At 38.9% G+C, this 14,693-nt stretch overlaps 1 protein-coding gene across 3 annotated transcripts in view; it reads left to right on the plus strand.

The window, feature by feature from the left end:
* FCHSD2 (FCH and double SH3 domains 2) overlaps positions 1–14,693 on the plus strand; it is a 309,032-nt gene that overhangs the window by 271,604 nt on the left and 22,735 nt on the right. For all 3 annotated transcript variants that reach the window (XM_059930853.1, XM_059930854.1, XM_059930852.1), the window contains one exon: positions 7,685–7,846. In XM_059930853.1, coding sequence (XP_059786836.1) covers positions 7,685–7,846 — 162 coding nt within the window. The remainder of the gene's footprint in view (positions 1–7,684; positions 7,847–14,693) is intronic.

Consider the following 14,693-nt stretch of genomic DNA (forward strand, 5'->3'; position numbering starts at 1 on the left):
TTAATTTAGCCTTATTACTAATGAATTTCCTTTCTGCAGTTTCTTCTTTTGCCATGAGTATCCAACAAGGTCTCTGGTCTCTCAACTCTGGCTGGATGGAACTGCAACATCTTTCAGCCCTATACAATCTCTGGGAGTTTTTCAGTTTACAGCTCCACGGTAGATGTTCTTTCCCCAGTACTTATTCTTTACGTCTCCTCATGGAGTCCCACCTTATGTATTCTCAATTTATTATAGATTTGTATTCATTTAATCTATTTTCAGTATTACAGTTGTCCTTCTTTAAGCCCAATATTGTCTAAATTTGGCCATTGAGAGTCCATTTAAGCTGACTTCTGTGTCCTTTTGACATTACTCCCGCTAGTCTTTGAACATTTTTTGCTTTCTAGCACAACAAGCTATCTTAGGCTCACCTTGTATTTTCCCTGCCCAGACTTAGAATTAGCCTTTTCTCCAAGAAGCTCTGCTTTCTTTTAATATAGAATAGTATTTAGACACCAAAGTCTAGGCTGTGAAGGTGCTTATTGTTATGGGTATCATTTATTTCTTGGCCCTTCCTTTGTTGTTAGAGCTAGGAATTTTTTTAAAATCATGAGTTCATATTGATATTTTCAATTCAAATTTAAAATTGGAAAGATTTTATTAAACTTCTTTTTTAAAGAAATTCACGGTCTTTTATTTATTTATTTATTTATTTATGACTGTGTTGAGTCTTCGTTTCTGTGCGAGGGCTTTCTCTAGTTGCGGCAAGTGGGGACCACTCTTCATCGCAGTGCGCGGGCCTCTCACCATCGCGGCCTCTCTTGTTGCGGAGCACAGGCTCCAGACGTGCAGGCTCAGTAATTGTGGCTCACGGGCCCAGTTGCTCCGTGGCATGTGGGATCTTCCCAGACCAGGGCTCGAACCCATGTCCCCTGCATTGGCAGGCAGATTCTCAACCACTGCGCCACCAGGGAAGCCCTAAACTTCTTTATTTTATATTTATATCTTTTTATCTTATATTGAAATTTTTAGTTCCTAATAATATCATACGATATTTTATTTGCCTTATCCAACATCTATATTAAACGGTTTCAAAATTACAATGCAAATATTATTAATAGTAAATTACTGAGTGAAATTTAAGATTTCTTTGAATGTAGACTATATCTCTACAAGGGTTTCTGCTTCTGATAATAAGGGGCTAGCTTATATCCTCTTTTAGATAAAATTATTAATAAGGGTAAAAATATTTAAAATACCTATTTGATAAAACTGGAAAATGACCCAAAGCATATAAAATCTAGAGGGGAAAAGACTCTTCAAAGAATGGGACTATACCTGGTGACATTTACATTTTACAGCTCTTTGTGAGGGGCTGTACAACTAAGATTCAAGCAGAGAAGGGCTTCCCTGCTGGCACAGTGGTTAAGAATCTGCCTGCCAATGCAGGGGACACGGGTTCGAGCCCTGTCCCGGGAAGATCCCACATGCTGCAGAGCAACTAAGCCCGTGTGCCACAACTACTGAGGCTGTGCTCTAGCGCCTGTGAGCCACAACTCCTGAACCCCGCACACCTAGAGCCCCTGCTCCACAAGAAGAGAAGCCACTGCAGTGAGAAGCCCATGCACCGCAACAAAGAGTAGCCCCTGCGCCCAGCACCGACTACCCAACGCAGCCAAAAATAAATAAATTAATTTATTTATTTATTTAAAAAAATTCAAGCAGAGAGCCTAAGTCTTACTGGCTTGAGCTTGGATGTCGGAGAGTTCTCAAATTTGCATATAAATAACCATCCAAATCCTTGGCTAAACCTAAATAGACATGTGCAGCAGAAACTCCAAGGAACTTGGCAAGAAACAACAACTAGAAGGCAAAAAAACTGAGCAGAAATTTCAGCTGTTGCTCACCACAGGGAAGCAACACTAATATTTAGAAAACTGGAGTGATTATATTAATATCAGACAAAATAGACAGCAGGATAAGAAATTTTAAGAGGGATGATTCATAATGATTAAAAATAAGGTCAGTTCATCAAGAAGACGTAACAGTCCTAGACGTGTTTGTAACTAATAGTAGAGTTACACAATAGATGGAGTAAAAAACTGATAGAACCGAACAAAGAAATAGACAAATCTGCAATTGTAGTTGGAGACTTCAACCTTCCTTTCAGTAGTTGAAAGAACAAGGAGCTAGAAAATCAGTAATATAGAAGACTTGAATAACACTATTAGCCAACTTTACCTAAATGACATTTATAGAATACTCCACCCCACAGGAGTAGAATATATGTTCTTTTAAAGTAGACATGGAGGAATTCCCTGGCGGTCCAGTGGTTAGGACTCTGCACTTTCACTGCTGAGGGCCTGGGTTCAATCCCTGGTCAGGGAACTAAGCTCCCACAAGCCACATGGTGTGGCCAAAAAATAAATAAAGAAATAAAAATAATAAAAATAAATAAAGTGGACATGGAATATTTAGCAAGGCCATATACTATACCACAAACCAGTGTCAGTAAGTTTAAAAGAATAGATACCATGCAGAGTATATTCTCCGACCTATCAGAATTAAATTAGAAACCAATAACAGAAAGATATCTGGAAAATACCCAGATATTTGGGAATTAAATTATTTAAATACAATAATTTGTTGCTGACTTTAAAAAAACCACCCAGCTTAATGGCAGAAACAGCAATGATTTTTTTATCTTTCATCATCTGGGTGTTGTCTGTGCAGTTCTTCTGCAGGTTTTTCCTATGATTACTCAAAGAGCTGCATTCAGCTAGAGGGCTGGGCCTTTTTTCCATATGGTCCTCCATCCTCAAATAGGCTAAACAGGGCTTCCTCACATGGTAGAGGCACATACCAAGGAATCAAGTCCTAGTTGCACTCTTATCAAGCCTGTGCTTTTATCAGATTTGCATATGTTCCATTGTCCAAAGAAAATCATATGGACAAGCCCAGAATCAATGTGGGAGGGGACTACATGGAGACTCCCATGTTTCATTGGGAATAACCTTTTACCAGAATTGATATGACCTTGGTTAAATCATTTTTCTCATCTATAAAATAGAGTTTATAATATCCATTCTCAGAATTGTGTGGATTAAATGAAATAGTATAATCATATAGTACCTAGGACAAATGATAAAAGTTGTTTGGGGTGGGTTTTTTTTTAAGATACCAAAGGTAATTTAGAGTGACAAATATTGGGTTGGCCAAAAAGTTCATTTGGGATTTTCGTAACATAAAAAGCTGAACGAACTTTTTGGCCAACCCAATAACTATTCTCTACCATTATTCATTTCCTACTATATGCAGAGACCTAAATAGTAGGGTTACAAATAGACACAGTTCTTATCCTTAGAGAAATGATATTTTGAAGATAAGTTAATTAAGCCCAAATTAGATTTACAGACTTTATAACTGTCAAAAAGTTTCCTGGGGCTTCCCTGGTGGTGCAGTGGTTGAGAATCCTCCTGCCAACGCAGGGGACATGGGTTCAAGCCCTGGTCCGGGAAGATCCCACATGCCACCGAGCAACTAAGCCCGTGCGCCACAACTACTGAGCCTGTACTCTAGAGCCCGTGAGCCACAACTGCTGAAGCCTGCGCACCTAGAGCCCGTGCTCCACAACAAGAGAAGCCACCGCAATGAGAAGCTCACACACCTCAACAAAGAGTAGCCCCCGCTCGCGGCAACTAGAGAAAGCCCGCGCGCAGCAACGAAGACCCAACGCAGCCAAAAATAAATAAATAAAATAAATTTATTTAAAAAAAAAAAAACTTTCCTAAACTCAAGTATGGCATGACACTTGGATATGCTTACGTTCAATTTTACATTAAAGTTGGTTGACAGTGTTAATACACCAAGTTTATATATCTTAAAAGATCTGACTTTTTAAAACATCATTTTAAAAAGCTCTGTCTTGGGCTTCCCTGATGGCACAGTGGTTGAGAATCCGCCTGCCAATGCAGGGGACACGGGTTCGAGCCGTGGTCCAGGAAGATGCCACATGCCGCGGAGCAGCTAAGCCCATGTGCCACAACTACTGAAGCCTGCACACCTAGAGCCCGTGCTCCACACCAACAGAAGCCACCCCAGTGAGAAGCCCGCGCACCACAACAAGGAGTGACCCCCCCTCGCCGCAACTTGGGGGACCCGCATGCAGCAACAAAGACCCAACGCAGCCAAAAATAAATAAATAAATAAAAATCTCTCTCTTTTTATAAGTTCTAAAAATGATTTGGTCAAGCAGTATCTTTAATGTCATCAAGTTTCAGAGAGCTGTGCTCCCGAATTTTAATCAATTGGCAGATCATCAAAATTCACTTGAAAATGCTGGAAAATTCTGCTTTTAAATAGTTGTTAAAATATAAACAGTTGGAACTCTAAAGGAAAGCTAGCACTGTTTATTCGGGAACTGCAGTCTAAAAATCTAAGTTTGCAAATACCATGTTCCTCAATTGTTTGGTCAAGTACTGACAAAAATAAATCTTATGAAAACTAGATTACTTGGATTTGAGAAAACAGAATATACTTCTCTCTCTGTCTCTCTCTCTCTGTCTCTCTGTCTCTCTCTGTTTTCTTTGTTTCTTTGCTTCAGCAGTTAAATGACTTACATTTATAATTTCCAAGAAGAGGTTTGTTGGTTCACTTATTTTTCAAAAACGTTTCATTGCTTATATTAGTTTAAAATGCATACTAGAATGGTGCTGAGACAACTGGATATCCACATGCAGAAGAATGAAGTTGGACCCCTACCTCACACCATATAAAAAAATAAACTCAACTCAAAATGATCAAACACCCAAATGTAACAGCTAAAGCTATAAAACTATTTTAAGAAACATAGGGATAAATCTTTCTGACCTTGGATTAATTTCTTAGATAAGACCCCAAAAGCCCAAGCAACAAAAGAAAAAAATAGATAAATTGGACTTAATCAAAATGTTTAAACTTTTATGCTTCACAAGACACTATCAAGAAGTGAAAGACCCACATAATGGGAAAAAAAATATTTGCAAATCATGTATTTGATAGGGGACTTTGATCTAGAATACATCAAAAACTTACAATAAAAAGACAAAGGCAAAATAAAAACAGTAAAAAGACAGCCCAATTTAAACATGGACAAAGGTTCTGAGTAGACATTTCTCCAAAGAAGATATATAATGATCAGTAAGCACGTGAAAAGATGACATCGTTAGTCATCAAGGAAATACAAATCAAAACCACAGTGAGATACCACTTCACACCCACTAGGATGGCTAGAATCAAAAAGGGCAGACATTAACAAGTGTTTGCCAGGATGTGAAGAAATGGTAACCCTCACCCTGCTGGTGTGATTGTTAAATGAGGTCGCTGCTTTGAAAAACAATCTGACATTTCCCCAAATGGTTAAACATACAATTACTTTATGACTAAGCAATTCCAGTCCTAGGTATATAGCCACGTGAAATGAAAACATATGTCCACGCTAGAACTTGTATACTAATGTTTGTAGCAACATTATTCATATTAGCTGAAAAGTTGAAACAACCCATCACCTGACAAATGGATAAACAAAATGTGTTCTACCCACAGTATCCATAAAAAGCAATGAAATACTGATACATGTTACAGCATGGATGAACTTCAACAACATTATGCTAAGTAAAAGAAGCCAGACACAAAACACCATATATTGTATGGTTCTATTTATACTAAATGTTCAGAATAGGCAAATCTATAGAGAGAGAGGGTAGATTAGTGGTCCCAGAGGCTACAGGGAATAAGTGATAGGGGAGCAATAGCTAAAGGATATGGGGTTTTTTTTGGAGATGATTAAAATGTTCTAAAATTGTGGTGACACTACTATATTTTAAATGGATAACCAACAAGGACCTACTGTATACCACAGGGAACTCTGCTCAATATTATGTAACAACCTAAATGGGAAAAGAATTTGAAAAAGAATAGATACATGTATATGAATAACTGAATCACTTTGCTGTACACCTGAAACTATCACAAACATTGTTAATCAACTATACTCCAAGAGAAAAAAGTTTAAAAAAAAATAAAATTGTGATAATTGGACATATCTGTGAATATACTGTAAGCCAATTGTATTATACACTTTAAATGGGTGAATTGTATGATATGTGCACTTCATCTCAGTAAAGTTGTTACCAAAAAAATTATTAGAAGAATAAGATTTTTACAAAACCGTTTACCAAATAGTGTGCCTGCAAGCAAAAAACTTTATATAAAGGTTTATATGATATCCAAAACCATTGAATTGTGTACTTGAAAATGACTAAGATGGTGAATTTTATGTAATATGAATTTATCTCTTTGTGTGTGGCCACACCATGCCACATGTGGGATCTTAGTTCCCCAACCAGGGATCGAACCCGTGTCCCCTGCAGTGGAAGGGCAGAATCTTAACCACTGGACCACCAGAGAAGTCCCTTTATCTCATTTTAAAATCTTAGGAATACAATATAAATTCAGCAATGAGAGCTCAGTGAAACAAGTCAGATCTCAGATCCTTTTTGATACCAACTCCCTCAGCAGAGAATCCAGAGAGTGATCAAAATCGCATACCAGAAGGGCTCAGTGAGCATACTTGTTTGTCCAAGATGTCCACAGAAGGCCATCAAGTGAAGGTCCTCAAAATTATCTCTGTGGAGCCTTCAAATGTTGAAGGAAGAGACAACCACTCTAATACGAGGAAGAATGAAGCTGAGTTTACTACTTGCTAAAACAAAAGAGAATGATACTTACAAAATATAATCTTTCTGACAAAGTAGAACCAATGCAAAGGGGTTTTGAGAAGTGTGGATTTCAGGGATTGGCAGATTTTCAAAACTGGGCATGTATTACAGACTAGCTTTTAACTGGTGTGTAGGGATTGATGGACTATTGGAAGCAGGAGTGGAAGCTTAACTGCTGATGATCACCCGAGTGAGGCTGTGGTTGACTGGCTGCCTTGCAGAAGCTTGGGGCTGTCACAGATCGGCTGACTCGGAGGCATGGCTATTGGAGTAAAGCAGTTACTGTTTGATTGGGACAGGTCTAAACTAATTCTGTGATTACTTGCTTATGGCTTGGAACAAGAGCCAAAGAACAGACAGTGTTTCCTTTTCTTGAATTTGGAGCACAGGAACTTTTTATTCTCAATATCTTCTGTTTCTGACAGCTGCGTCATAATTTAATATAAAATCTGTACTCAGTAGGCAGTCAGGAATTGTGGAAGTTTTTAAGCAAGGAAGTGACTGATGAGATCATTCGTAGACTTGTAAAAGATGGATTATAGAGGAGAAGAGAAAGTCGAGGAAATGGGTTAGAAGGCTGTTGAAAATGCTAAATTTGGGGATGTTCTGAGGCGTAGCCTTATTAAAAGGAAAGGAAAGCAGACTTTATGGTGCATTAACATCTTCCTTTTCATAAGTTATACTTGATGTAACTTGTCAAAATGCAAGTGTGCCTTTTGCCATTGTCAGCAAGCTCTGATTCCTGTTCTTGTGTTCCCTTCCCTCTTCCCTTCTTCCCCTGTTCCTCTCTCCCTCTCGCCAAGTGAAAAATTAACATCTATGCCAAGGAAGAATTGCTAGTGAACATCAAGATTGTTCTAATTAATAAATCAGGAATAACTTAAAAACAATCAATTTGAGGAAAAAAATGCTCTGATTTCTGACCATTTTCTTGGTTTTCTTAGATAATTAAGTTGAAAGCTGAAGCCCGGCTGGACCTACTAAAGCAGATTGGTGTTTCCGTGGACACATGGCTAAAGAGTGCAATGAACCAAGTGATGGAAGAACTGGAAAATGAGCGATGGGCCCGCCTTCCTGCAGTGACCAATAATGGAACGTTACACTCGGTACGGTTTCTCTTGGATACGATGGGCTGACTTCACTGGAGGATACTATTCTTTGACTATGTAGCCAAACTTGATAATAGCCAAAATTTTAAAGAAAAAATAATGGTTTTGCTAATGGTTTGGGGTTTTTTCCTTTAGTCTATCACTAATTGAGTTAAATTTAGTGCAGGAAAGAAAGAGAGAAGAAAAAAATAGTGCTTTTTTAAAATGTGCAGTGAAAAGTATGTTATTACTAGTAGGTTTATCATTATCCCACTCATGAAGTAGATATGTTTCTTGTCTGGAGGTAGCAGGATAAAAATTTTAGTCTGATGTTTCTAAAGTTTTCAGAGGTCTTCCCAGGGTAATGAAAATAAACATCCAGGGAGTTGTAAACAATCGTAAAGAAGGGAAAGGAACAGTCTGTGGCTTAGTCTGTTTAGTTCACAAGGGCTGTCACATTCTGCTCACAGTATCTTTCATCAGGGAGACAGTGCTGCAGGTATGGTTTTACAGACAAAGCCAGAACTCAAGCTTAAGTTTTCTTCCTCCAAATCCAGGGCTTTTTCCACTCTGATGTCATCCAGTTCAACCTTAGTTTTTCATCCTGGAGATCTGAGTATCAGAAAAGTTCAGTGATTTGCCTGATACTACATAGGTAGATGTATAATGCCTCCCTGGTCAAACTAAAGTATTTTCTGCTGCTTTCTCCCTACCCATTATTCTCTCTCATCCAGTTTATTTCCATATGGCATTTATTACAATCTATACTTGTCTTCTTCTTTTCTTTTGTTTATTGTCTATCTTCTCTCGAATGTAATTTCCATGCCTACCTGGTTCACTGCTCTGCACAGCAAAGTGCCTGGCACATAGTAGGTACTCAATAAATGTCTGTTGAAGGACAGAGAATGAATTGATAGATAGCTGGAATAGTAGCAAACTAAAAGCTAAAACTCTAATCTCCTGACTTTCCACTGTATCCATAGTGCCTCTTCATTGTTTGTGCCTTTCAGATAAAAGGAATCCTTGCTAGAGAAATTGGCCAAAGTTTAAGAACATTCCTGGAAGTTTTGTCAGTTTTTTCACATAGCATTCTGATTTTCTAATGAGAATACACTTGCATATTTAAAAAGGATTGTGTGTGGGTGTGCATATTAAGGAAAAACAATCTATTGAAGGTTTATTTTTATTTCACTATTAATGGTAATCTAACTGGGGGAAATAAGCACAAATCACCCACATAACTTTGGGGTTAGAAGAACTTGCCCTGTTTCTAGTACAGCAGAGTTGCTCTGTCTCATGGAATGTCTCTTACTGTTGCATCTTTTAAAAGTCACAATTTCCATCTAATTCAGGTTATTCTATCGAACAGAACTTATGACGATAGCAAATTCCAGGCACATTCGTGCTTTTGGCTTCTTCAGCAGTACTGTTGGCAACCAATCAAACACATGATTTTCCTCAGACTAGCTCCTTTTCTAACTAAATCAACTGGGTAGGCACTTATCACTTATGTGCCTACTTCCTGGGCAAATTGGAGATGACTTGGTCTTTCTCCTCAAAGAGCTTACAAGCTGGTAGAGCAGACAGATTTTTATGGATCTTAACAATACATGGCAGTGTATGACTGAGCTATTGTGTAGCAAACTCGAAATTGCTAACTCCTAACTCATCAACACACCTTGGAAAAAGTCTGGGTTTCAGAGATTCTAAGATCCCTTCCAGCTCCAAAATCTCATGATTTTGTGAAATGCTATCAGAAAAGCTTAATATACCTCATTTTATTGCACTTCACAAATAATTGCATTTTTTAATGAAGTGAAGGTTTCCTTTTTCATTATTATTATATTTGTTATGGTGATCTGTGATCAGTGATCTGTGATGTTACTACTGTAGTGTTTTGGGGCACCATGAATCTCACCCATTGGGATACTTAATTGATAAATGTTGTGTGTGTTCTGACTACTCCCCCAACCAGCCATTCCTCTGTCTCTCTCCCTCTTCTCTGGCCTCCCTATTCCCTGAGATGCAACAATATTGAAATTAGGCCAGTTAATAACCTACAAAGTGTTCAAGTGAAAGGGAGAGTTGCACATCTCTCAATTTAAATCAAAAGCTAGAAATGATTAAGCTTAGTGAGGAAGGCATGTTGAAAACCAAGATAGGCCAAAAGCTAGACCTCTTGAGCCAAACAGTTAGCCATGTTGTGAATGCAAAGGAAAAGTTCTTGAGGGAAATTAAAAGTGCTACTCCAGTGAATACATGAATGATAAGAAAGCAAAAAAGCCTTACTGCTGGTAGGGAAGAAGTTTTAGAGGTCTGGATAGATGATCAAACCAGCCACAACATCCCCTTAAGCCAAAGCCTTAATCCAGAGCAAGGCCCTAACTCTGTTCAATTCTATGGAGGCTGAAAGAGGTGAGGAAGCTGCAAAAGAAAAGTTGGAAGCGAGCAGAGGTTGGTTCATGAGGTTTAAAGAGAGAAACAGTCCCATAATATAAAAGTGCAAGGTGAAGCAGCAAGTGCTGATGTGGAAGCTACAACAAGTTATCCAGAAGATCTAGCTAAGACCATTAATGAAGGTGGCTGCACTAAACAATAGATTTTCGGTGTAGGCACAATAGCCTTATCGTGGGAAAAGATGCCATCTAGGACTTTCATAGTTAGAGATAAGTCAATGCCTGGCTTCAAAACTTCAAAGGACAGGCTCACTCTCTTGTTAGGGGCTAATGAAGCTGATGATTTTAAGTTGAAGCCAGTGCTCATTTACCATTCTGAAAATCCTAGGGCCCTTAAGAATTACGCTAAATCTACTCTGCTTATTCTCTATAAATGTAACAATAAAGCCTGGATGACAGTGTATCTGTTTACAACATGGTTTTCTGAATATTTTAAGCCCACTGTTAAGATCTACTACTCAAAAAAAAAGATTCTTTTCAAAATATTACTGCTCATTGACAATGCACCTGGTCACCCAAGAGCTCTGATGGAGATGTACAGTGAGACTCATGTTGTTTTCATGCCTGCTAACACAATATCCCTTCTGTAGCCCATGGATCAAGGAGTAATTTTGATGTTCAAGTCTTATGATTTAAGGTATACATTTCATAAGTCTATAGTTGCCATAGATAGTGATTCCTTTGATGGATCTAGGCAAAGTAAATTGAAAACCTTTCGGAAAAGATTCACTGTTCTAAATGCTATTTAGAACATTCATGATTCATGGGAAGAGGTCAAAATTTCAGTATGAACAGGACTTTGGAAGAGGTTGATTCCAATCCTCATGGATGACTTTGAGGGATTCAGGAATTCAGTGGAGGAAGTAACTGCAGATGTGGTGGAAATAGCAAGAGAACTAAAATTAGAAGTGGAGCCTGAAGATGTGACTGAATTGCTGCAATCTCATGATAAAATTTCAATGGATAAAGAGTTGCTTCTTACGGATGAGCAAAAAAAGTGGTTTCTTGGGACTTCCCTGGTGGCACAGTGGTTAAGAATCCGTCTGCCAGTGCAGGGGACACAGGTTTCAACCCTGGTCCAGGAAGATCCCACATGCCGTGAAGCATATAAGCCCGTGCGCCACAACTACTGAGCCTGCACTCTAGAGCCCGCATGCCGCAACTACTGAGCCTGCGCACCCTAGAGCCCGCATGCCGCAACTACTGAGCCTGTGTGCTGCAGCTACTGGAGCCCGCGCGTCTAGAGCCCCTGCTCCGCAACAAGAGAAGCCACCGCAATGAGAAGCCCACACACCGCAACGAAGAGTAGCCCCTGCTCGCCACAACTAGAGAAAGCCCGTGCGCAGCAATGAAGACCCAACGCAGCCAAAAAAATAAATTAATTAAATTAAATTAAATTTTTTTTAAAAAGTGGTTTCTTGAGATGGAATCTATTCCTGGTGAAGATGTTGTCGATTGTTGATATGACAACAAAAGATTTAGACTATTGCATGAACTTAGTTGATAAATCAGGGTTTGAGAGGTTTGCCTCCAGTTTTGAAAGAGGTTCTACTGTGGGTGAAATGCTATGAAATAGCACTGCATGCTACAGAGAAATCGTTCATGAGAGGAAGAGTCAATGAATGCAGCAAACTTCAGTGCTGTCTTATTTTAAGAAACTGCCACAGCCACCCCAGCGCTCAGCAACCACCACCCTGATCGGTCAGCATCCATCAACATCGAGGCAAGACCCTCCACCAGCAAAAAGATTACGACTCACTGAAGACTCAGATGATGGTTAGCATTTTTTGGCAATAAAGTATTTCTTAAGGTATGTAAATTTTTTTAGACATAATGGTATTGCATGCTTAATAACTACAGTATAGTGTAAACATAACTTTTATGGGCACTGGGAAACCAAAAAATTCGTGTGACTCACTTTATTGTGATAATCTCCTTACTGCGGTGGTCTGGAACCAAACCCATAATATCTCCAAGGTATGCCTATACCAGCTAGAAAAATAGGAGAGAAGTTTGCCTCATGAAGGAAATGTCATTAAAGATAATCCTTGAAGAATTTTAACAGGAGATAAAGACAGGCTTCTGAGTATGAAGGAAGGAAACGAAGGAGATGTCCCTAGTATAGTGTCTGGCAGTGAGTAGTACAGTCTGGTTGTAAGTGTTGAATAAATTGGGTATTTTTGATAACTTTCACAGAACAGCAGCTCATCTAGAGACATGTCATATCCTCTGTGAAAGGAGCATTTTGCAATCCCATTCCACTCTTTCTTCCCTCTAGTCACTCTTACGGAGCCTGTGTCTTCCCACTTTCGGCTGAGGGATATAACAATATAAATAAAGGAAAAGTGTAGGCATAAAATAGTTTAATGAAGTCCCAATATTTATTTAACCTGATTTTAAATGACAGCCCTGAAATAATTTAGAGGGATTTGTATCTCTTCATACTGACAGCTGGCTGGCGAGGGGCAGGGAGCATAAATACACATTCTGAGGGCCAAATTATTTCTTCCATTATAGATGCCAACAAAAGCATTAGTCATCAGGTTTAGAATTCCCTTCCATCTGGAAAACATGGTTAATAGTACTGTTAGACATTACTAGTGTAAAGTGCCCTATAGAAGATAAATGTTTTTAAAATATAGAGTCTGTTTACCTTATAGAATAAGGATAGAACTATATTTACTCGAGTATTAACTCTTTGCCTTCTGTATTAAGCTGTGGTACAGGATATAGGATTGGGAAGGAAAAAAACACAGAATATAGCAATTTTTTTTAAAAGGAGAGCATTCTACTGATATAATTATTCAGTTGATGGTTAACCAGAGTCTACATACAGCTTCCTATGATTGGATTGCTGCTAGTGACCCAGTCACCCCTTCTGTCACTCATCCCTCCCTTCTCTTATTTTCTTTTTTTTTTTTTTTTGCCAGTCTTAGAATTGTATTTGGGGGGGGCACAGGGTGAGGAACTTGAGAGAATCAACCCTTGCATTTAGAGCACCAGGACTTGAAAAGCCAAGTGCAGTTATGTAAGTCAGTATTTTAAATAATGCAACCTCTAACCAGAATTTCTTGTTTTTTCTTCATCTCCATATTCTCGGAATAGGAATACTGATAGGGCTGTTTTAATTGTACAGCGAATGCGGGTGCAGTGCAAGTTCAAAACAAGTTTGGGGGCTGCTTCACGTGAACCTGAGTTAGCTGCTTGGCGATCAACACGGTTTTTCATTCAACAGAATCTCGTGGGGCTTCTGGGTGAAGAACTTGCCCTCGTTCCTTCACCTCCGGCCGTTCCTATCCGTCTTCTAACGTATTTTGGTTGTTGTTTTTTTTTTTTAAGTCTTGGTTTTGAAATCATTTCTTCTTGCCGGGCCTCTAACCGGTTCTGTCAGTGGAGGACCCCTTCTTTCTCCCACTGATGAAAACAGGCCCTGCACTGACCCTGAACCTGAGATTTGGGGGTGACCCTTCATGCTGTGCAACTCTGACCTGCCCCTACTGAGATTTGGGGTGTGGGGGTGACCCCTCCGCTGCATAACTGACGTTGCCCCTGCACCCAGGTTCGTCTCTGGGCCTTTCCTTCTCTTATTTTCTTGCCTTCTCTTACTCAAAAACCCATACCCAGTTTACAACCTAATTTTGAAATTATATTAATTGTAGAGTAGAAAAGGTTATATAACTAGATAATAAAAAATTAGGAAGTACAGTAGAGAAAAAAATGACAAAAGCTCCATCCTTATAACACCACTGTTAGCAACTTGATTGAATTCCTTCCTCTTTCTACTCTTCCTTTTTGAACATATTTATCATAATAAAGTTAATTTTGTATATTTTTATTTAACATTCCATATTGATGGTTGATCTTCATAATCATTCTTTTCATGTCTGTATAGTATTCCATCAGGAATGTGTTCACTTAACTGTTCTCTTTAGGTTTAATATTTAGATTGCTTCCGCATATTCTAAGTAATACTCTTTAAAACATTTGTATGCATTTTTTTTTCATGCTGGGGATTTTTTTCTGTAAGATATGTTCTTAGAAGTAGAACTACTGAGTCAGAGATTTTTAGTTTGAGGTTGGTTTATTTTTGTTCTTTCTGCTCTTTTTTTCCCCCTTAGATTCTCAAACTATAGCTGACAGTGTTTACATAACTTCCTTGTCTTCAGCCACTTCCCCCAACTACCATGCCAAGGCATCCGGACAGTTACTCTGTTGTGTAGTCTCCCTAAGTATATGAGCATTTTGCAGAGTTGCACAGAAGTAAATTCTAGGGGACTTCCCTGGTGGTCCAGTGGCTAAGGCTCTGTGCTCCCAGTGCAGGCGGCCCAGGTTTGATCCCTGGTCAGGGAACTAGATCCCACATGCATGCCGCAACTAAGAGTTCGCAGACCGCAACTAAGAGTTTGCGT

The sequence above is a fragment of the Balaenoptera ricei genome, chromosome 8 (assembly GCF_028023285.1).
Source record: "Balaenoptera ricei isolate mBalRic1 chromosome 8, mBalRic1.hap2, whole genome shotgun sequence".
Lineage (NCBI taxonomy): Eukaryota > Metazoa > Chordata > Mammalia > Artiodactyla > Balaenopteridae > Balaenoptera > Balaenoptera ricei.